The sequence below is a fragment of the Antedon bifida genome, chromosome 1 (genome assembly GCF_963402885.1).
Source record: "Antedon bifida chromosome 1, ecAntBifi1.1, whole genome shotgun sequence".
NCBI lineage: Eukaryota > Metazoa > Echinodermata > Crinoidea > Comatulida > Antedonidae > Antedon > Antedon bifida.
The window spans coordinates 3630823-3655272 of NC_136226.1; the positions used below are offsets into that span (position 1 = coordinate 3630823).

At 31.4% G+C, this 24450-nt stretch overlaps 1 protein-coding gene across 2 annotated transcripts; it reads right to left on the reverse strand.

Annotated features, from left to right (window-relative positions):
* Positions 1-2542: 2542 nt before the first annotated feature.
* On the reverse strand, positions 2543-24392 carry LOC144852391 (protein CIP2A homolog). 2 transcript variants are annotated; one of them, XR_013614289.1, is made up of 22 exons: positions 24314-24392; positions 23514-23617; positions 23073-23232; positions 22618-22733; positions 21996-22090; positions 21472-21568; positions 20925-21047; positions 20199-20341; positions 19622-19697; positions 19039-19257; positions 18432-18588; positions 17652-17787; positions 17332-17431; positions 16683-16801; positions 16164-16362; positions 15673-15735; positions 14406-14516; positions 13421-13566; positions 12800-12913; positions 5135-5273; positions 3482-3933; positions 2543-3380 (listed from the first exon to the last, which is right to left on the reverse strand). XR_013614289.1 is itself a non-coding variant. In XM_078710177.1 (22 exons), exons 2-22 carry the CDS (start codon positions 23610-23612, stop codon positions 2771-2773), a joined length of 2556 nt encoding a protein of 851 aa, XP_078566303.1. In that variant the 5' UTR covers positions 23613-23617; positions 24314-24392; the 3' UTR covers positions 2543-2770. The 2 variants fall into 2 exon arrangements, 1 of the variants encoding a protein (XP_078566303.1); XM_078710177.1 differs by having other exon boundaries at positions 2543-2774; positions 3794-3933.
* Positions 24393-24450: the final 58 nt, after the last annotated feature.

A 24450-nucleotide genomic window follows, 5' to 3' on the forward strand; every position in this document is an offset into this window, starting at 1 on the left:
TTTACATTTTACGTAAAACGAGATTTCTGAATATTTAAAAACTAATTATAATCTGTAATATTAACTAAACAGTGTTTGTCGAAAAGATGAGTGAAAAGAGATGTTGACGTCTTTAAAAATAGAAAATATTTTCTATAGAATAATACTGATGTGTTTTAACAGTGGATGTATCGCTTTCTAAAGTGTACGCATCCAACCAAACGTCACTCGTGTTTTTTTTTTTTTTTAAAGCTGTTAAAAACGTCAGACTGACAATGCATAGAAATACAATCAACTAAACATGGAATGGAAATTTCCTACTACAGTATATACTCAATATTGTATGGATATAGAAGGGTCAGATGCAATCTAAAGGAAAATTGACTAGAACGTACATGAACATTAAAACTATTTGAGGAGCCTTAATATTCTAAAATCAAAACAGTACTTATATATAAAAACCATTCAGACATTAGAGTGAGTGTTATTGACTAACGTTAAGTCTATTTTCAAATCCATCTAACGATACATTCCATTTCGGGGACTTTACGAAACATTAAGTAAATAGAGAGTGACGTCAGGCAAATCACAACTAGTAATACAGAACATTGATGTGTGGAACGAAAATAACTACTCGTATTTGTTATGGCTGCTTACAAAAAAAAAGACACATAAATGATCAGTATTGAAACACCATTACTGTATATGATTTGGTTGGAAAATTATACTGTAATGACAGTCAATATATTCATGCTTTAAAACCAATGTGCCGATAAGTAATTGTCTGATCATGATGATGTATGGTGTATTTTATTTTCTTGCACGTATACACATCACCAAAGCTTGGAGTACTGCATACGTAATACTCTTAAGCTCTGTCTACACTATCAAACTAGTTTGACAAAAAAAGTGTGATGTGCCTAAATATGGTAGCGATATGCCCAAATATGGTAGTGATATGGGTTGTGTTCTACCGTGGTAAATCAACGAGGGGAAAATAACACTATGGTCAAGCCTTATTTCAGGGAACAGTTTGTTTGGCTGCCTCCAGGGTTGGGTACTACTGTGGTAAATCGAACGAGGGGAAAATAACACTATGGTCAAGCCTTATTTCAGGGAACAGTTTGTTTGGCTGCCTCCAGGGTAGGGTTCTACTGTGGTAAATCGAACTAGGGGGGAACACTATGGCCAAACCTTATTTTAGGGAACAGTTTGTTTGGTTGCCTCCTGGGTAGGGTTCTACTGTGGTAAATCGAACGAGGGGGAATAACACTATGGTCAAGTCTTATTTCAGGGAACAGTTTGTTTGGTTGCCTCCTAGGTTGGGTTCTACTGTGGTAAATCGAACGAGGGGAAAATAACACTATGGCCAAGCCTTATTTCAGGGACCATGTTGTTTGGTCGCCTCCTGGGTTGGGTTCTACTGTGGTAAATCGAACAAGGGGAAAATAACACTATGGTCAAGCCTTGAACAGTTTTTTGTTTTGTTTTTTTTTGTTTTGTTTCCTACTGGATTGTGTTGGGTTTTTACTGTGGTGATTATACAGCGATTTGATTTATGTTACAAATCGTTGACACTGTATAGCAAAATACAAAATAAACCAGTGATGGAAAAATTCATATCATAGTCTATCCGATGTAATTTTACAATTTCTGCATTACGATAGGTGTGAATTCTCGAACACAATCAGTTTAAAACATGACTTTTCCACGATATAAAAATCATATTTATAAAAATCAATACATTATTCATAAATTCAAGGCAGAATAATAATAATCGACATGCAATATGACACTTTCGATCATGTAAATTTGTTTTCAATAAATCTAAGTTAGTTCCCATTTAACTCATTTTTTTTGTGCAAAAATTGCTGTAAATATAACTTATATAAACGACGACGAAAATATTTAAAAATAACGTTGACAACAAACAAAACAAGTAACGGGGTCGAAATTCATGAAAAATAACTGCGACTAAAACATTGAAAAATAATGGCGACGAAAATATTAAAAATAACGAAGAAAAAAATTGTAAAAAATAACGGCGACAAATTAGTGAAAAATAACGGCGATGAAAATATTGAAAATAACGACACGAATATATTAAAAATTAACGGCGACAAATTAGTGAAAAATAACGGCGACGAAAACATTGAAAAATAACGGCGACAAATTAGTGAAAAATAACGGCGACGAAAATATTGAAAATAACGACACGAATATATTGACAAATAACGGCGACGAAAGCATTGAAAAATAACGGCGACGAATTAGTGAAAAATAATAGTAAATAAAATAATTCCGTCATAATTCTGAAAAATAACGGCAACGGCCGACTTACACACACGAGCGGTAACGGTAATACAGATATTGGATCTATGTTATTCCTTATGACCGATTCCAATCAGGTTAGATACAGATTCTACTGTACGTAGGACGCGGTTTTCCACATACCGTTGTTAACGCTTGTCTGTGTAAATTGGCCTTAACTGCGAAATATTCAGAAAAAGAATGTGTGTTTTGAAACTGTATGTTGAAAACTTATATTCATTTCAGATAAATGTGTAGTTGCAGATATTAGTTTTAATATTGTCAGCATAAAATTCTATGTACAAATAATATATAAGAATATTGCTAGCTATTACCTGGCTACTGTACATGTACATTCTCTTGCTGTGATAAGCTTGGTGCTTAGTCAAGCGTGTCACATCATTAAGTAGGAACTTGGGTGTTTGGCTTTACACCAACACAGCCTGATCAAGGTATGATCATCCGCTATATTTAAATGTCATCACCTATAAATTGATTATTTAGTACTAGAGTTAATACATAAACAATATAATCCAATTCACTGCCTAGAAAATTGAAAAACAAAAATTGAGACACTTGAAAAACAAAAATTCAGACACAGTATATTACTATTGCCTACAAATATACAGACATATCTCATTTTGTTTGGGAAATCACTATTAACAAGGAACTACCTCCACTAAGGGGACACCTCTATTCAAGTGACACTTTCCAGTAAAAATGAACACAAAAAAAGTGTCACAATTATATCTTTTAACACCACAGTCAACCCCTATTCAAAGCACTTTTTCAGTTCTGAAAATGTCCTATAGGGCTCGAGTTGTACTGTATAAACATTTCAATACAAAATATCATAAATTATTATTTTTTTATTTTTTATTACGATAAGTCTGAATTATCATTTACAAAATTTAATGTCAATGAATTCAATAGCTTCATAAATTGAATTGCTTTGCTGATACTGTATTTTAAAGTCGTTTGATATAAATCAGCAAAAATTTGGATCTAAATTACCAAAGGACACCCCTATTCAAGGGAAACCCCTATTCAAGGGAAACCCCTATTCAAGGGACACCCCTATTCAAGGGACACTCCCATTCAAAGGACACTCCCATTCAAGGGACACTCCCATTCAAGGGACACTCCCATTCAAGGGACACTCCCATTCAAGGGATACCCCCATTCAAGGGACACCCCATTCAAGGGACACCCCCATTCAAGGGACACCCCCATTAAGATCAGTTTCCTGTGAAACGAACAAGAGGAAATATGTTACAATGCTACAGGCAACCTCTATTCAAGGGACACACGTATAATTAAACGAACAAGGGGGAATATGTTTTAACACTACCGGCACCCCTAATAGGGTGACAATTTATTCCAAATGTTTTTACTGTATACAATCTCTGTAAAGCGACACGTCTTGAATAACAAAAAAAATCACTACATACAGTAATTGTAGTAAGGAATTTTATGAGATTAAATTAAATTTGATAAAATTTACTTCTTAGCACCGGTTAACTTATGAATCATATTTTGAATTTCGTCATGTTTTTGTAGTTCTGTAGTTAAGTTCACTACATCTGCTTCCTTTTCTGCAATGACTTTTTTAAGTGTCTTTATCTTTGCTTCCAATGCAGTAACCTAAAATAAAAAACATAAAATTATTACAATATTGGTTGTACAGTAAGGGACCATGTTAAAATTATTCTGCTGCAATTACTGCATGGCAAAAATACACATGTTGATATAGTTTGCGGTATAACATATGTAGTTCTGAAAAGAATGATGTAGGGGGACATCCATTACAGGACACTTGAAACGAACAAGGGGACATATATCCATATACCCCTATTCAAGGGACACCCAAAATTAAGAAAGAATTATAGTAAAGTAATATACTGTAACCATAAATTAAAAATTAGTTATTAATTTATTCAATTTTATTTGAAGAGGATAATCCCTTTAGGATTTAAGATAGGCATGATTGATTAACTGGGATTAAGATATTAATCTCATAGATCACATTATCAAGGTTTAACGCGCTAATCGTTCTGCATGAATAAAACTCATTTTCTTAGTTCAAGTACAAAGTATTAACTAAAAATACATTTTTTTTAAAGAATTATATTGAAGTATTTAATACAGTATTATATATAACAATTTTGTTTTCAACCTCTCCAAAATATTAAACTACTATTTACTTGTAAAGCTCTGTCTACACTATCAAACTGTGTGACAAAAAATGTGATGTGCCCATATATAGACATGATGTCATATCACTGCTATATTTAAGCATATCACTACCATATCACTATTAATTTGTTTTGTTTAGATTGTGGCTACTATGATCAAACTATTTTAAAATTTTGTTAAAATTACATTTTTCTTAGGTAGGCTACAGTTTTTGTTCAATCTCAACATTTCTCATACCTGTTTCACTATAATATCATTAAATAATTACACTACCTTTTTAAAATGTTATCTTGCAAAATTTGTATTAAGTATACTTAATTAATTTATAATGTTTACTATAGATTATTAACATTTTAAGCTCACTAACTTCAAATTAAATCTAATTAACTAATTAAAAATGGACTAATTTAAACAATCTGAGAATCTGTCATCATTAAGTTAATTAGGTCTTTACCAGATCATACATCTACGAACAATCTATCTAGTTATTGCGACGTTTGTTATTCGCATTAAAGAGCGGCGCCATTGACTCGATAAAATTAACCAACTGAAGATAACCTTCAATGATTTGTAGCAGCATTAATGGCTGAAGAGGTCACGTTGAGGTCGTGGCAAAAGTAAAACAAATTTAATAGGATACAAGTCTTACTTGTTGTTTGAAATCTTTGTTTGATTTTGTGCTTTTTGATATTTCTTGACAAAGTTGGTCGATCGCCATTTCCTGGTCATCTCTTTCCTTCTCTAAACTACTGTAATCGTCTTCCAGCTCTTTTATGCGAAGTTTTGCACTAGAAAGTAATTACAAAATTATACTTAATATTATATTTGAGTTTATAAATACACTGCATGTATCGTTAACATCTGATTGGTTAATTTTGTATCATGTTGCATTCAGTAATAACTCTATGCACAATACAATTCTATTTATAATGTCAGCAAGAAAAACCAAACTAGTGTAGTGTCTAAAATTTCAGCGGCCAAAATTGGAGATCTGCCTTTAGACTTTGACATTGAATAAAGATGGAAGGAAAATATTTTAATACAATTTAATACTTTCCAGCTCTGTGTACATTATCAAATTTAATTTGAAAAAATAATGTGATGCCCATAATATATGGACATGATTATGTCATATTACTACCATATTTGGGCACATCACACTTTTTTTGTCAAACTAGTTTGATAGTGTAGACAGAGCTTAACACTAACAGTAGGTGTGTATATAATAATGAATGATGAATGGGAATAATATTTTCATACGTTGAAAGCCAGACTGACCTATTTAACCAAATATTTGTCAAAATACTTTAATATATTATACTATATTATAATCATAAATGATTTCCAATATAGTAATGGTTTGTGTAAAAAATATTGTTTGATCTCATGAGTGCAATGTACTGTAAAACTCGCTAATTCGGGAATTTCCCCACATTATGTGGTTTCCACTTCAATACACTCCTTGAACAAAATCACACAAAAACAAATATCAAAACAACACTATCTACAATAGTTTTCAGCAAAATTGTAAAACTTGCTGATTTGGGAATTTACCGACATATTTGGCTTTATAAAATACAACAAAAGAATTCACAGCTTGTTTGATTTCATTGAAATTTGTAAAACTTCCTAAATTTGGAATTTCCCAAAATTTTTTACCACACACCCACAACAAAATGTTCAATATTTGAATTCAACATGACTGAACAAACATAGGATTAACTTTTTCTGAAGGCGGATTTTCATTTTTAAGTGTCAAAAGAAACACAACAATGGGATTTACCCAGGTATACAGTTTAGCTATAAAAACCATCCAGGGCAGTGGAGTGGGTGGTGACAAAAGATTCACATTTGCATCCAAAGTAAATTTATTTCAGCATTTGATCTAGCACAAGTTCGCTGACCAATAGTCAATAATTTAAAATCTCACAGGTACTGGTCTTATTGGCCAGTCAATTTTTTTATTTTATGTGTTATAATGATGACCAGCAAAAATTGAAATCGGGCCGGTATAAAAACTGGTTTATTTGACCAAGTGGACCAGTTAAAAATAATTTTAAGGATGACTACTGCAGTATTTATTTATTTGCATAATTATTACAGTGACACACTTCAAGAAGCAGAGATGTGTCCAAAAACAAAATATAGTATAAGTAGAAACAACAGTTTGCTTCTCAAGTATAGCTGTGTCCCCTGAATAGGTTGTACTGTATACATGACTATATCCACACAAGAGACACTAAAATATTTTCTTTTAAATTGGCATAAAAATATTCAGGAATAAATTTGGCATTCTTTACTTTAACTACTTGATTAATGCCTTCAGTTAACAATCAATGTCTACCATCAGAATATAATATTTCATACATCAGGCAATATTTGCATTTACAAATAGCATGTGACATTAATTTATGAAACTATTGATATTTAAATCTCATTAAGGGTTGTAAATCAACAACTCAACACTGCCAAGCTGTAGTTATGATGCAAATACACTCATTATTCTTGTTATTAAAAATTATTGAACACATCTCAAGTTTCAAATCTTGTTAGGGAATTAGTAATTAAGTCTTTATTCAATATTTGTGCATTAGGCAGTAGCAGTGCGGATCAAAGTCAAAGATATGAATGTTGGACAATAGCCAGCTACGACATGGCAAGGAACTTTAAATGTGCATGTAAATTCTTCAGAATAGCATTTATTAATCACACAAAATATATGTCATTTTCTTTTTTATAAAACACATGTATTTGATTTATACTATTATAATTTATATATTACTACTAATATAATTGTATATTTTTATGTAATATGTATTGTACTGAGTATTCTTCACACAAAAACAATAAATATTAAAAGAAGTAAAAGTCATATATAGGATTACCTAAAGCAAGCATGTACAGTACATAAAATTAAATGGCCAAACAGTTTTTATTTTTTAAAATGCATTTTTTAATATAGGCCTAAAATGTCAATTATGACAAAGGGTTTTGAAACTACAGTACAGTAGCAATAACATATTACAAATTATTTTTGTACAGAACATACTTGTACAGTAGTACCTCTATGGGATAGGCTTATAATGGATCATGTGATAATATTTCATTCAGTATTTTTTTTAAATGCAACACACATTGAATAATGAACAAGCAGTACCCCAAATAGGACTCTTCGTTTCTTATGGAAAGTTATGGAATGAAAATCGAAAATTATAGATTATAAAAAATGTATTCTTGAGTTCTTGTATTCGTCTTTTAATAGAAATTAATCTTTTCATAAAGCATTTAATGAAACATGATACGATTAGTTAAGTTCATAGAAGGAACAAGCTTAAGCTACATAAAACATCACATTAAATATTAAAGAGCCAGCACTTTAAAATGAAACTAGATATTACAAAATAATTCAATAAATTCTACATTTAGCGACAGAAGTGCTAAACAAATCCAAGAGTAGGTGTGATTAATACGCTTTAGTGTTTTCAGATGTTCCAATTTTAAAGTCATTTTTAAGATGTAAGTGGGTGTATTGTGTTAGTTGTACCATTTTGAATAAATAAAGGCAATAAAAAAACAGGACACTTTGATCTTATGTCTGGCTGCGACAAATACAAACAGTACTGTACTATGGACATGTTCTCAGCGGAGTACAGTGTATGTTAAGGGGTGGGAACGGATCGTGTCGCAGCCACAGAAAAACACTTTGATATCCAGAGCTCAGCATCCTGTTAGATTGCCTTGCTTAAATCTGTTTCAGGACATTATACTAGATAAAGCATCAACATTTTTCTTTTTATGGCTGCCACAAATCTCGCACCCCGCGCACTGATTATAGATTGGCCAAAATTAGCATAGAGTTCTGACGTCACAACGATAAATGGCGTTGCAAGGTTGCTAGCCAACCAAAAAAATGCGTTCAACGCTACTATGCTGATAAACTGTATACATCTGTATTTCTATCAAATTATGTATCTTACTGTAGCTTGATTTTTTTAAACTTAAAACTGTAGTTGAAGAATAAATAGATTAAAAACAAATATTTAGTGATCTTTTGAAATTTTAGTTTGTTTTTATTGAAAATTATTAAGTTTTAAAATGACTACTTCAATAAGCCTATTCCAAACCATTGGTGACCTTGGAGTCACTCAGGCAGGTTGAACGCATTTTTTGGTTGGCTAGCAACCATGCAGCGCCACCTACCGTCGTGACGTAAGCACCGCAGAACTCTATAAAAATCTTGATTTTTTTCATTGTATGTTCATAGGTCAAAATGCAGCCTAGACAGTATTAATTTGTATTTCTTGAAAAAAAATAGTAAAATTAAACACCTGATTGGTTTGTGCTGTTTCAAAATATTACCTCAGGACTATTCCCTCAGTGCAATGGGCTTTGGGAAAATATCACCCAAAAAAATCAACAATGAATTTTTAGTGAATGGCACAAATAATTTCACAGTGAGAGATACTGTATATAATAAAGATTATATATTAAAACAAAAACAAATTTTGCCTTGGAGGATCTCAAATGTTATATAATGTACACCTCTACAGTAACTAAGCAGTCAGCATCTGGTATGTATGGTTTTAATTTTAAAAATTAATATCATGCTTTTATTTATATTCCATTCCTTTCTTTCCTCAACAAAAGTGGAACAGTACCATAGTCTGTATTCACTCTGTCAAATCAAATCAAATCTTTATTTGTTCCATATAAAATGTATACATGGAAAAATTGTTTTCCTCGACAGAAAATATGGTAAAACATTCACAATTACATCATACAATAGAACAAAATTACAATTAAAAACATTCATTAAAACATACATCAATCCCACATAAAAATACTATGTATACCATGGTCATAGAAAACAATATATTTAGTTTTATAATTTCCTAATTACAAGAGGGATTTAAAACAGCCTGATGATATCAACAGTTCATGGTTGACAAATTAATTACTTGGTTATTATTAATTACAGTTTCATTCGGGATCATGTCAAAATTATTCTACTGCAGCTACTGCAGTAACTATATTATTTTTTTTCCAATTTTTACTGCAATAACATGCATTTTAGTTTTTTCAATACCTACATGCATGGTTCAATGTAGTTTATAAAGGCAGTCACTACAACAAAGTCAATACTTATTCTTAAACATTACAACAGCTTAAACATGCTTTTGTAATGCAATATTGATTATGACATTAGCAGGTACTCCAAATGTTTGCTAAATAATTGTACTGCAGGTTAAAGAATAACAAAAGTAATTACACAGTAGAATCTTTTGAATACATTTTCACAAAAATATTCACAGCAATGTTTCAAAGCTGAATTGTAATAATAAGGACATGCTGATGTACTGCAAGAAGATGTATGATAAACAGTCTGGTTTGCTTTAATGATAATGAATGAAATAACAACCTGGATTTATGTAGAGTATCGTTATTTATAGCAATAATCAATCATCTATTTACATTTTATTAGGCCAAAATTATGGGGGAAGTTACATTGATTTGGAATTTAACAAATTATGTTGCTAGTCTTTAATGGTAATACAAAATACAATAAATCACTTAAATAACATTTTATTTATAGTTGGCTGAATGTTATCTAAATTATAAAATTTGAAACCAAAGTAATAAAATAATCAAATTAAATAAGATCTAAAAAAACATCGGTATCAACTATCATGTTGCCCATGTACTCAATTGAAAAACAAGTCAATTTCTTCTTACATTTATTTTAGTTTTTATGCCTAGTTTGTGGTTTAACAAGTAATTCTGAACACAATACTGAAAATTGAGGGTGCTATTAACAATGATTAAATTGCGTACTGTATGTATACAATTTCACCTAAAATAATTATGTTAATGTTTAATACACATATACTGTAATATATTGGATAACATTTTTTGGTCAGTCAGGCTTTGGACAACAACATTTTTTTAGGGGCCTTTAATAATTAGTTATATGAAATTTTGATTAGTCAATTATTATGCATTATGGTATTAAATAGATTTATTTTTCATCGTGGATACTACATGCTATTTATTTAGGCTTGAATTGAATTCTTTAGAAGAGTAATTTAATTAGGGAGTGACTCTGAATGTTTATTTGTATAAGGAATGTAAGTGTGATGCCATCTGGTGCTATACTGTAATGTTTAACAACATGCATGTTGCACTTATAGCTAGCAATAGTAATGAAATTAATTGATTTCAAATAATACTTTACAATATTATTAGTGACAGATTGTATTCTATGTTCATTGCAGGCTGTCAACAAGTTATAATCAATACAAGCAGCAAACTAAAAACATTTCATACAAAATAATTCTTATTTTTATCTAAAAATGCAAAGCATAAGCGCAAAGTGATTTGACCAATCACAAGAGATGGATTATTCGCACTGTTGGTTGATCATTGGTCAACACGTTTGCGTTGCGTCCACGTCCTACATTGCGTCTCTAGTGGAAACCAAAAGTCTGAATTTTGAAAACCATTAAGCTTAAATTTCGAAACATAGTTTTGTATCGTATTTTTTTGCTGCATCAATTGATAAATGCATAGCAATAATGGGTTGTGTTGTAGCATTTGGCTATGCTTATTGATACACTAGCGAAAATATTCCCAGATTTAACTATTGCATGTCAAAAAAATCATCTATTTTTTTTAACAGCTTTCTATCTAAAGGCTTAATAAAATTGAAATGCAGAATAAAATGATTGAAAGAGGCATCAATCTCTTGAGCCAATTAGCTTAGCAGGTTTAGACAACTCATCTATTTTAGAAATTCTGACATAGATTACACGTAATACGTCAAGTGAAGTTGATTAAAAGTGGTAAAAATCGTCTCTGAATAGATTGCAAAATACCGAGTAATAATATAGTGTACGTATTAGTAAAATTTGCAATTAAAAATTGGCTACAATCTGCCACAATATACTGCATTGTGTTATGACCTTTGTGAACTGTCAATCATAAATGTTATAGTCAACTTTCTATAAATATAAGTATTATATTATCAAAAAGTGGATTTACAGTATATGATTGAATTGAGAATATAATTTCTTTCAATAGATAAAAATGCATAGATGCAAGTTTATATTTTTTTCTATAAACCAAAAAAACTTTACTGCAATCAAAGAAATTGAAGTTTAAAAAAAAAAGTGTTTTACTCAAAATATAATGATCTAAAAATAAATATATAAAAACATTAAAAACTATCATATATCCATTGAAAACTATAAAAAAAAAACATTTGTACATGCATATCAAATCATGTATTTTTGACATGCATGTAAACTTAAAAACATGATGATATTGACATAAAATATTCCAGTGAGTGCCAATTATGGTAATATATGTTCATTATGATTTATCTTATTGTTTTAAAAATGATAGAAGAAGATCACTTAAATTGTTTGGTACAAAATAATACAAAACAATTTTAACAAAATTCAAACAAAAATCTGTTAAATTTGATTTTGTGACATAAACAATGATGAACTGTATCTTTTTAGAATCAGTTGGTTCTTAAAATATGAAAGGAAAATAAATGTCCTAAGAATAACTAATGTCCGTTCATGTACTGTACTAACTAGTAATCAGGATTTTTCCAATTGAAAAAGATTGGATGAAACTTTTGTAACTAATCAGTATCGTACGACTCCGATTGCTCCAACACTGATTACGCTTGATTGCCATTCGCTAGATTCATAAGATCTGATTAATGTTATATGCCAGAAGTCTGAGAGCTTCTCAGACTTGTCAACAAAATATAAACCTGTTTTTCATCATGGTCTTCAATCAAATTATGTTTACAAAAAGCTTGCTGTTCAATAGAACCATTCAATAGAACTACTGTACAGTAAAACCCATGAAATATTATACAAATAATGAATGTTTATGAGTTAAATAGTGAGAATATTTTATGAAAAATTGACTGCTTGGCTTTGCCATGTTAAATAGGAAAGTCGGATTTTCATCGTCATCATATATGTTAATTGTAAGAAGCTTGCTGTTCAATAGAACCATTCAATAGAACCATTCAATAGAAGTAAAACCAATGGAATATTATAGAAATAATGAATGTGTATGAGTTGAATGGGAAGAATAATTATTTTACAAACAACGTTTGGCTTTGTCATGTCAAATAGGAAATTCAGGCTTCCAACCAATCTGAGAGTAAAGTAAGGATACACACAGGTGTGAAAAATAGTGAATAGATCATATTCAAATATTCTCAGGTATGTTATATAACAAAATAAGTGTCATATTAGTGGTTATAAAGGTAAACAATACAGAATATACTCACTTTTCTAATTGTCCTTGCAAATCATCAGCATGCTTTTTTAATATTTCATGTACATCTCTTAAATTAGAATGTTCATCTCTTTCTGTATTTAATTCATTTCCCACTGATTGCAATCTGCAAACAAATTATTGTTCATGTTTTTAATTCATTTTAATTTCAAGTGTAAAATGGACACAAGTTAGGGACAAAAGTTTTTCTTTTAACAACTAAAATTAAATTATAAACTACTTTTTTATATATATTATATGTGAGCGCTCCTTCTTTTTTTAATACTCCTGAATTCACCCTTATTTAACAATCCTTGACGAAAAAACATAATAGGCAAATTAGGTTTAGAGATGAGGTCCCTTTTTGGTCCCCTATTGATCCTTATAAAACCAATTTAATTTTTAAAATAAATACATTTTAAACATTTTTATTTTATTATAACATTATCATATTCAAATGTATTTTCACCATATATATTTTACTGTAAGCTTAAATTTGAAGTAAATATCAATTGAAATAAAATGTCTATCTTGTTATCTCTAACCAAATGCCTTACATAAGAAGGACATACAAGGCTATGATATCAATGTGAACTATGTATATGTTGTATCACATAGTTTATACTTAGCTTACCGCGTTTCCATTTCTTGCAGACGACTTTGTTTCTCCCTGTATTTTTCTTCCAATTGTTTCTTATCCTGCATGGACTGCTTTTTTTCATCAAGGTAATTTTCTATTCGGTTTTCAGATTGTTGCAGAAGCAACCTTAGATCATGAGCCTAAACAATATACAAACAAAAATGATATTGGATGGATATTCATAAATAAAAACTATGGAGAATTATATGAAAAGAAAATATTAAGTTTATGCACACTTTGGCCAATAATTGCTCTGATTTGAGATATCTTGTGTTCTATGTCAAAAGACATTCAGCGTTCGTGATGATGAAACATAATGCATTGCTAGAATTATTTTTGCTCATAGCATGTATGGCTCATGGCATGTACTGTTCATAACATGTACTTTCTTGTGTAAAATGTCTGTAGTATAAAATAGATATGAACAATAATAAATGCTATGTATACACATTTTATAATATCAGAAACTTTCAGACAGCAGTGCATTGCCTAACAGGATTTATTAATAAGGTTAATGTGCAACAAAAGTATAGTATTTCAGCTAATAAGGCACAGACAGACTCGAACCCATGCCTCTCACATGCTAATGTGATTACACCATATCACTCTAATGAGTTTACTGAATAAATAGCAATGTTTGTTTGTTATCTTTATAATATTGTAAATTGATATATTTCATTGTACAGTAGCTCAGCATCAATAAGGCACAGACAGACTCAAACCCATGCCTCTCATATGCTAATGTGATCCCTCACCATTACACCATATCACGCTCTCTAATAAGTTTGTTTACGTTATCTTTATAATAGCTGTACATTGATTTATTGTACAGTAACTCAGCTTCAATTTGACACAGACAGACCCGAACCCATGCCTCTCATGTGCTAGTCTGATCCCTTACCATTACACCATATCACTCTCTCTAATGAGTTTGTTTACGTTATCTTTATAAGCTGTACATTGATTTATTGTACAGTACCTCAGCTTCAGATTGAGCATTTCTTGATTTGTATCGCGTCAGTAAGCGATCTGCTTGAGTCAACGCAAATTCCTTAGCTTCAAGTAAGTCTTGTAAATCCCTCTTTTGTGTCTATAAATAAGAGTCAAGTTCATCAACATAGTGTTAGATATAAAGCTCTGTCTACACTATCAAACTAGTTTCACAAAAAAGTGTAATGTGCCCAAATATGATTGTGATATGACATCATCATGTCCATATATGGGTACATCACATATTTTGTCACATAAAGTTTGATAGTGTAGACAGAGCTTAAGATATTGCCATTCAGTTTAAAGGGTACAGCCCAGTGTTTAAATTTCCTATTGTTTATTATAAATTAAAATATAAACCTCACAACATTTTATATTAATAAACCCACTTATTTGCGACAGTCGAAAAAGTTGTGGTGCTACAGGACTTTTTCGTAATGATATAGTATGAGATAAAAATTTCACCAAAATGTCATAATTTTGTAAATTTTAGGCATTTTTCTTTCAGGAAAAAAGTACTGTATTGTATATAAATCTATTTTACATACAAAATATTATTACAATAGTTACCTGGTTAACGATTGTAAAAAAAAATCAGTAAAAATTATGAAAGTCATGAAGCACGGCTTTTTAAAAAGGGGGCTTATTTCATGAATCTCATGCTTTTGAAAAATAAGTGGGGCTAATATCAATGTTGTTGCAAAAGTTTATATTTCATAATAAATAACAGAAATTGTAAACACGGAGTACCCCTTTAAGCATTAATCAAAAGTCTGTAATACTATAAAACCTGACACGCATCAGAGCCATCAATCAGTGTGATTATATGGCTTTATGTCTTTATACAAGTCTAATAAAAACATGCAATTTAAGTATAAGTAAATCAGAATGAAGAAATATTCAAGTACAGTAAACTTAATTTTCTGTTACTAAAGCTAAAAATATTATCAAACAAATTTTTTTTCATCACAAATTGTGTTTTTCAAAGTGTGTCTGCAAAATGATTATTTACTGTGTAAACCTGGTTATTACTCTATTACTAACTGTACAGTTATATTTATCCATCATTTTTGAAGGAATAAAAATTAATTTTTGGGTAATGTAAAGCTCATTTCGGACTTTTTAAAGCATTTTTTGTGCACATTTTTGTGTAAACACAGCACAGGGTATTCAATTTGTTATCTAGATCCAGATCACGTTTTGGAATCAATTTTACCTATCTTAACAGAATTACTCCTCCTACTATATAACGTTACCTGGAGTGACGCCACTTTGTGTTCATAAATTGCCATCATGTCTGAGGCTCTTGTATCTTTAAGCTAAAAGAAAAGGCAAAATCAGTGAGTAAATGTATGCTTTTTCAATCCTATTCAGAGGAAACCACTATACGGGGAAACTTTGTTGGGTCTTGAAGGTGTTCCCCTGAATTTTTTTACATTTTTTTTTTTAAATGACATTTTAATGTCGCATAATAGTTTTTCACTTTAACCAAAAATTGCATCGAATAAAGACATTTTTACCTGAGAAAAGTGTAATCAAAAGTAAGCCAATGGGGCTTTGGTTGAATTTAACCATTTATTTTGTCATTTTATAAGTGAAAACATTATTTAGTGATTAATTAAAACTACAAAATGGTCTATTCATAGTCTTAATTTTTCAATCTTCATGTTTTGGGGGGACAATACATCTTTAATATGGGTTCTACCGCATGTTAAACTGGAAAACATTAATTAACAAATGTGCTCACATCCATGCCGGTTTTCATCTTTTCTATTAACGAATCCACTTGGCTATGACATGGTTGCCTTCCCTGTTGATCTCCACTACCTTGATATACGCTGTAGATTGGAGGTGGTGACAAGGGTTTATCACATGGCTTGTAACGTAAACCATCCAACTCTTCACTCTGTTTTAAAGAATTAATAGCAGTGATATTCTCCCCGAGGCTGTAATAAAAAAAATTGATAAAAACAATCTTTCATTACTTCTTAAACTCTCATTATAGACATAAATTACATATGACACATAACAATAAACTAAACAGAAAACCACTCCAGGAGAGAACACACTTCAATGTATAAAAACTTTCTAGTTTTAATTAATTTAATAATCAATATGGGTAGTAAGTATCTGGGTTTAGAAACAATTATAAAAAAAAAAAATGTTCTATTGGCCAAAGCAGGAAAATTTTGCAAAAACACAAAACAAGGAAACAGGGGTGGGGGGCAAAACAAGGAAACAGGTGGGTTGATGTTGATGTACTTACAGGGTTATTGGAAAGTCAGTTAAGCTGATTGAGATACCGAGTAACTCTAAACATATATGTATTCTTTCTCTTGTGCTTGATGTCAGTGTGTAAGCCAGGAACGGCACAAATAGTGCATTCTGTAATAATACAATTTGTTAACATTAAATTAATGGTATTATTTTGCATATTATGCTCATTTTACTTACAGTCATACCGTAAATCATAGACAAGATAGGCTATAGCTTTAAGCTGTGGTTTATGCCAATAAGCTTATTTAGCTTTACCGGCATTTTGAACAAACAAAGAAACAATCTATTTTAAGTTTGGCTTAGGTGCTAGGTTGTTTTCTCTTTTGTGGTTTTTTTATTCATTCATCTTTCAAAAGTTAATTTTTGTCTGTTTGGAGTGCTGCCTTCTCAAATGTTTTAGGCCTTGACATAGCCTCTCGTTAAAAGTATATATTCATGCAATGGAACAAATAATTTCATTTGGTGAAAGATGAAATTTTCTATTTTTATTCCATGAAATTATTTGCACCATTGCACTCATAAACATTCACTTATTTGTGTACTGTACACAGTGAGCAAAACATGAAAATAATAAACATTTCTTGATATAACAACCATATAAATACCATTTCATTAATATTTATTATCAATTTCAATACCTGAAGTACTTTTGCAATCAGTTGATTGATTGCTGGCATATCATTTCTCAACTGGTACATCAGATCCAATGTATGGAACACCAAATCAACTCCAGTGTCACTGAAATAAAATATAAAATGTTAAACATATATAGACATTTTCTGACTGCCAATTATTATTCTATTACACCTACTATAAGATTATGTGGACAATCTTCAGACGATTGGGAAAGTCAAATCTAAAACTAAAATGATTTCTAAAAAACGTTTTACCAAAAAGGAAAAAAATTAAACAGTACAACTCATTACGACCTTCAACATGGAATTGCAGCGTTACGTACCTCCAATCAGATTGTTTTGGCCTTTGACCTTTTGTCACTTTGTTATGATGTAGTTGAAATTCTAATATCCCAGATATTACTTGTAGATCAAGACACTGTGCAACATGTTTTCGAGCAAATTCATCTGTACACAAAGGTGGGACTCAGTTAAAGAAAACACAACATAATTTAACAAATACCTTTTATAATATCCAATTGACAAAAATAAAATATATAAAAATGTAACATATTGTTATCTTGGTACTGCAAAGATTACATTATATGCGCATATGCACATATTTTTATAATTTCTTTTTTTCATTTCAATTTATTTCACTTTACTAATATATATTGGTGGAGGAGTCTAAATGAAAGCTTAGCTTGGCTTGTAGAGAATAGGCTCTTGGGGGTATGTTTCCATTGGTGTTTTAATCCAAAAAAATGACTGGGATAATAATGTTCAGCACTTAGAGGTTTTACAACATTATGCGCTATATAAATCCAGGATATTATTATTATTATTAAAACAAATATATAAGATATAAATAATATTACAACATTTTAAAAGCATGTACATTACATTACATCATGTCAGATTGGAACTTGATAAGATTATCCTGGGAAATCATATGTATGTTCTTATGTTGCATTTGTGCTGTACATGTGAATTGGGCAATAGGATAAAATTTAGACAAAGAACTTACTATATTATTTTATTTTACATAGTGTTAAAGTTTAGTAATGTACAACAAGTCAGTTGTTTAAAAGAGATTTTATTTTTTTCTTTCTTTTAAAGGATATTTCTCAGGAAGTCAACCACCTTCTTCATCTTAAGGCAATGCAGGTTCAGTGTAGGGCTGTCAGCAACCACCTGACATGTCAACAGCTCAGTTGCCATCGGCAACGTGGCATCAAGTCTGAGGGAGACCTCGACAGTTGAACCACTATCGATCATCTCCTGGTTTGTGGAAAATAGGAAAATTATTATAGAAAAAGAAGTACAGTAGAACCTACATTTTATCGAAAGACGTACATAAAACATGGTATTCGTAAAACACAGGTTGACCTTAAATTGACCAACAAATATGTGGTCAATGCTACTTTATTTTTTAGCATGCAGCTGTCACTAGCCAGGCCAAGGCTAGACTCTGGGGACAGACTAATCTAGGTCAAGCTAGGCCTCACATCTAGCTAGGCCTAGCCTTCAAACGTATGCAGGTTTTTGAAATTGTATTTCCTATCAATGCGTGATTGACCATGACATTTACATGATTGACCATGACATTTACATGATTGACCATGACATTTACATGATTGACCATGACACTTACATGATTGACCGTGTCATTTGTAAGATTGACCATGCCATTTGTGTGATTGGCTGTCACATTATTTGACATAAACCTACCTCATTCATTTCTCTTAAGACATCAACAGCTTTCAGTGAAACCTGACCATTAGTTGATATCGGTTGGCATGCCCACTGTACTAATTTAAAGAAAGGCTGTTCAGATGCATTCTTTAGAGTGCATCCCTGATTCTGCACAATTTGATTGAACATTAAAACTTGGCACACACGATTCCGCAAATAAGGAACCCCACAGAACACTAACACAAGTTCTAGAACCTGAAACAAAAACATATTTTGTATAACTGCAAGTCTATAAACTCTATAAACGTGTCCCCTCAAGAAGGGTGACTATGAATAGAGATGTCCTAAGGCTTGGTTCCCACTAGGACGCAACGAAAGAAATAAGCGTCACCGAAAGTGAATTGACTAATGAAAAGCGACAGTTCGCATAATCCATCGCTTATGATTACAACTTTACATCATCATTGCAAGCAAGTGGGAACCAAGCTTTAAAGGAGAGGTTCTACTGTATTTATTGCTACCCCATTTACAGCTTTGCGACCATCATTTTATTGTAAGCAACATATTAAGCAACAGTATTATCTGAATACTAAAAGGTGTGTGGTCTAATGTGTCTTACCTTCTCTGTCATTTGTGAATCTGTGCAGTTTAGAAGCATCAAAGTTTCACCTAAACACTTGCCAAATTTATCATAACTGAAATTTAAAAAGAAAGAAAAAATTGAAAAGATGGTTTATACTTTGTTTATGCTTTATGACAAGTACTGTACACACATACACTAAATTCTGAGGACGATCAAAACATATTATTAGGTAAGATTTTTAAAAGTCCTGCTCATGTTAACACTTTGTTGGACTTGTTCATGCCTGGCAGTGAAAGTAATATATCTACCAATCAATGGCGTAATGGCTGTGAGCGATCACTGAAACCCAGGGCCTCAGGACTTACCCCCTTCTCCCTGAGCAGGGCCCAAAGGAAAAAAACAGGCATTAAAATATGTCGAAAACATGCTAAAAATTTTATTTTTATTTCATTCAGTTGACAACCAACAGCGATGAAACCGCCACTAACAGGTTGAAGAAAATGCCCAAGGCCTCCAGTGTTGGAGCCACTTAGGGTGTCCAGGGGCCTCTGCGGTACGCCACGGCTACCAACACTTTACATACTTCTCATTCAACTTTGACATGGCTACTCACGTAATAAGCGCTTGCTGTATGTGCTCATCTTTTAAAACGTCCACAAACATGTCAACAACATATCTTTTAGTAGCAAGATCACCATGTATTAGCACGTTAAAGATCAGTCGAAATGTTTCCTCATTATTTCCTTTACTAAACAACTGTTTTGATTTTTAAAAATTATAACATGTTAAAATAATATGGTGAATTTAAAATGATCAATTAACGTGATCATGTTATTTATCCATACATGATCATTGGAGAAGCACAATTTCAAGTTCAAAATTAAGCCTCCCTCTTTGGTCTGCAAAAATAACCTCAAAAAGTAGCCAATCTCAAAATCAAGCCCACCCGGCTTCTTTTTGAGATATGCTATTTGAATATCAGAGCAACAAAGTGATTTAATGCCACATAACATAAGATATAATGCATGATCAAGTTTATATCATACATTTATTTTCCAGTTTAATTTGGGATTTTGATCACCAATATGTAAAATTGGCAGGCAATGTCTCAAAAATCATATTATTCACAAAATTTACAGAAATAATCTCGAAAAGAAGCCCATATTGAAAAGCCCACCCAAGAGTACTAAAAAATTGAGGTTTTACGGTATATCTTAATCTTACTTACAATAAATTTCCTCTTGAATAAAAAAACAATTAACAATTAATTCACTATATCAATGTAAAACATATGTACTGGATTATATTCAATAAAACACAATTGTGGTTAACCTCTGACCTTTTCTCCGACGTATTTATAAAAGACGGGAGTGGCAAGTATAGAAAGTGTCACTGCAACAATTGTAAGATTTGGATGCCCGATATAAGTCATTAATGTCTTTGCAATGACCATTAAATTATTCTGTAACAAAAAGTAAAAATTATGACAATAAAATGACAATAAAAGGAACATGTTAAAATTATTTTCACTGCAGAATTAACTATATTTTTAAATGTTTGTTTGTTTCAATGTAGAAGTTTATGAAGCAGTCACTACATACAAGTAAAAACAGTTTGTATGATCAAGGCAATCTAACAACAGGACACTGAGCTTGACTTCTAAAGCTCTGTCTACACTACCAAACTTTATGTGACAAAAAAATGTGATGTGCTGAAATATGGACATGATGATCTCATAACAGTACCATATTTAACCATATCACCATATTTGGGCACATCACACTTTTTTTGTCAAACTAGTTTGATAGTGAGACAGAGTTTAATTTAGGCTATTGCACTTTTTTTGTCAAACTAGTTTGAAAGTGTAGACAGAGCGTAACTCTTACCATGGCCTTAAGATGGGTTTGAATTGCAATCGAATTTCTACATAAATTAGCAATTAAGCTTAGACATGGCAACGTCATCTTACTTTCTTCTTCTTGGCTAAAAAAAAATGTTTTAAAATACAAATTAGAGAAAGTATACCATTATTATTCAAAAACTGTGTGGTTGACCTTGTATCTAGATTTAATTTAGACAAACACAATCTTATTCAGGAATAATCTTTATTTTTGTTTTTTTAGTTCACTAAAGTGTTGGACCTCTACTTATACTGATACCTTCCATTCAAAGTGATGTTTACAGATTCACCCCTCCCCTGAGACACCCTTATTCAGGGGACACTTTCCCATTTCCCCTATTAAACCTACTTTCACATCATGCACGGATTCGGTGTGAGGAAAATATTTTTTTAAATAGCGTTGAACATGCTTTCACATAGAGCACAAATTTGAATGTGATGTCAATGCAGCTTAAGTGTCCCCTTAATAGAGGTTCTACTGCACTGTTGTTTGTGAAAATGACTACTTACATATTTGTAACTAGAAACTCAACGATATCTACAATAAAACTGTTTGGAAAGTCAATCTTGTATTGGTATGTGACTATCTGTAGTGTCTGTACACACTAAAAAAGAGAAAAGAAAAAGATGAAATTTTAATTATCCTACAAAATGAAAACTATATTTATTTATTTTTATATATTTAAACATTATATATTTTTAAAGATATTTTTCTACTAATTAATTGACTATGTACCGTAACTTAACTATTGTATTAATCTTTATTTTGCTCTTTTTGCTTAATTCTGTTTATTGTATAATGTATTTAACTACTTAGTTTGCAATTCAGTTTATACTGCCATGAATTGTTTTATGTATATACTTGTTGATGAATAAAAGATACCGAAATATAAGGTGAGAAGTATATTGTCCTACATATACCTTGCGATGTGCGATCGCATGCAGAGAGAAGCAGTTACCTTTTTCATTTGACATTTATTTTTATTGTGAAGAATTTTAGTTTAGTATTATTAGTATAATATGCCCAACATTGCTTATGTAACTTCAGTGATCCGACAAAGAACCAGTGTTTTAACATGGTATACAGCATATTGTTGCATTCATAAGGCTGAGAAATTTTAGATCGTCTTACCTGTAAAACCACCTTATCACTTAGGCCACCTCTGTAATAATGTTTGAGAACTGATACAAGTGAGGCTGTAATATCAAACTCACTTTGAAGTGTCTTGCAGATGTCACTGTCGGAAACTGTAATATACAAATTGGTATCAGGATTTACTGGGTGGGTGTCAAACAGGTGGTGGAAAAAATAATTACTTTTAGGCATCCAATCTTAAGTAGGCACTGGGTTTAAATTATGCTGGGTATAAAAATGTCTTAAAACAAGTTTTAACAACAAGAAATACTTCTTCATAATGAAGATAAGGATTATTCTTTATACAGTACTGTAATTGTTTTCTGGCAGAAATACAATAAACATTAAAACCATTTTAAAGTAATATTTACATTCATGATCAACATCAAAATGATGAGATGAATGATAAAGAGGAAACGTTTGAAATTTTTACAAATTAGTATCAAGCCTACCAAGATTGAATAGCACTGATAACGTCTTTGAAATGAGTTCCATGGGTGAGTTTAGATCGTAGAGTAATTCCACCACACATGTTACGAAGGTTGTGGGAAGTAACTTCTGAGCTTTGAACAACTTCAGGGACTTTCCCCCTGATGTCATAGATATCAAAACCTATAAATAGAAACAACAACAAATCAGAGCAAGATTACAATTTCAAAATTAAACAGAAATAGTGTTTTAGTGGTTGCATGAGTAATTAAAAATAATGAAAAAGGAAACTGCTGCTTTCTGCACATTTGATCCCCATACATCACAAACCATATGTAGACCTAGGCCAATATACTGCTTGCCTTGAATTGAGTCTATGAAATGCTAGGCCTAAATTTTAACCCTAATCCAGGGGTTCACGGGTGCAGTCTGTGAGTGCATTTCATATGGCCTTTTTCACTTACATCTAATTGTGCTTGCAGTTGTAGTAAATTATTCTCATTTCTTTTGTTTTTGTATTCATTGCAAGCGTCAATGACTGACTTAATAGCTGTAGTTTCCATTATTTCTGTAGAAAATAAATAAATATGATTGTTAAATTTAATTTAAATAAAAAAACATTTGCAAAAATCAATATTAATGCGAATATTACACGCTATTTCAAGTTGGGCATATAGGCCTATATATAATCTAAATACGCCTTTTACACAAAATGGAAGACATATCATATGTAATCGATGCTGTACAAGGAAGCGTAACCAACCGAAATAACATAGCATTTTCAAATTCCAGGGGATTTCAAGACAACAACAACAACTTCTTAATGGAGAAACAAATTTACTGTCAAATGTTCTTAAAATAAAAGATTGGCATGCATTACGGCAATGAAAATATTAAAAAATTATGAAAAATGTTGTTTAACTTCTAATAGTAATACTCTAGCTAGCTGGCTCACGGACTTTAGGGTGGTCTTTAGCTAGGCCTAGTACGCAAGCCTAGGCCCTAGCTAAAAGCTAGGCCTACTAGGGCCTGGCCCGGTGGGGTCCTATAGCCAGTCCAACTTTACTTGGGTATCCCTTTACTTACATACGTACATTACACACCACCACCACTAACCTAGCTAGGCCTACACTACAGTCTACAGAGACACACATTTACCAGTGAAATTCATATTATTATTCTTAAATTTATCTATCAACAATAACTAAAATAATATCTTCTTATGGGCGTGCACATTTTAATTTGATTTTTTAACAAAAAGTACCGTTTTTAATGTGTTTTCGTGTTGCAAAATACGACGGGTAGAAGGAACAGAATCGCGACGACCGCGAGATTTTCAAACGTCTACTACTTACGCATGCGTATTACATGACTAGTCAAATAAAGTATTTTGTAAATTTA

Bases quoted from the DNA above. Each gene is read 5' to 3' on its own strand.
- LOC144852391 (XM_078710177.1), bottom strand. From the start codon at position 23,612: ATGGAAACTACAGCTATTAAGTCAGTCATTGACGCTTGCAATGAATAC. The intron at 23,233-23,513 runs GTAAGTGAAAAA...TTCTATTTATAG, and splicing joins AACTGCAAGCACAATTAGAT to GTTTTGATATCTATGACATC. The intron at 21,048-21,471 runs GTAAGAGTTACG...TTTTTGTTACAG, and splicing joins AAACCCATCTTAAGGCCATG to AATAATTTAATGGTCATTGC.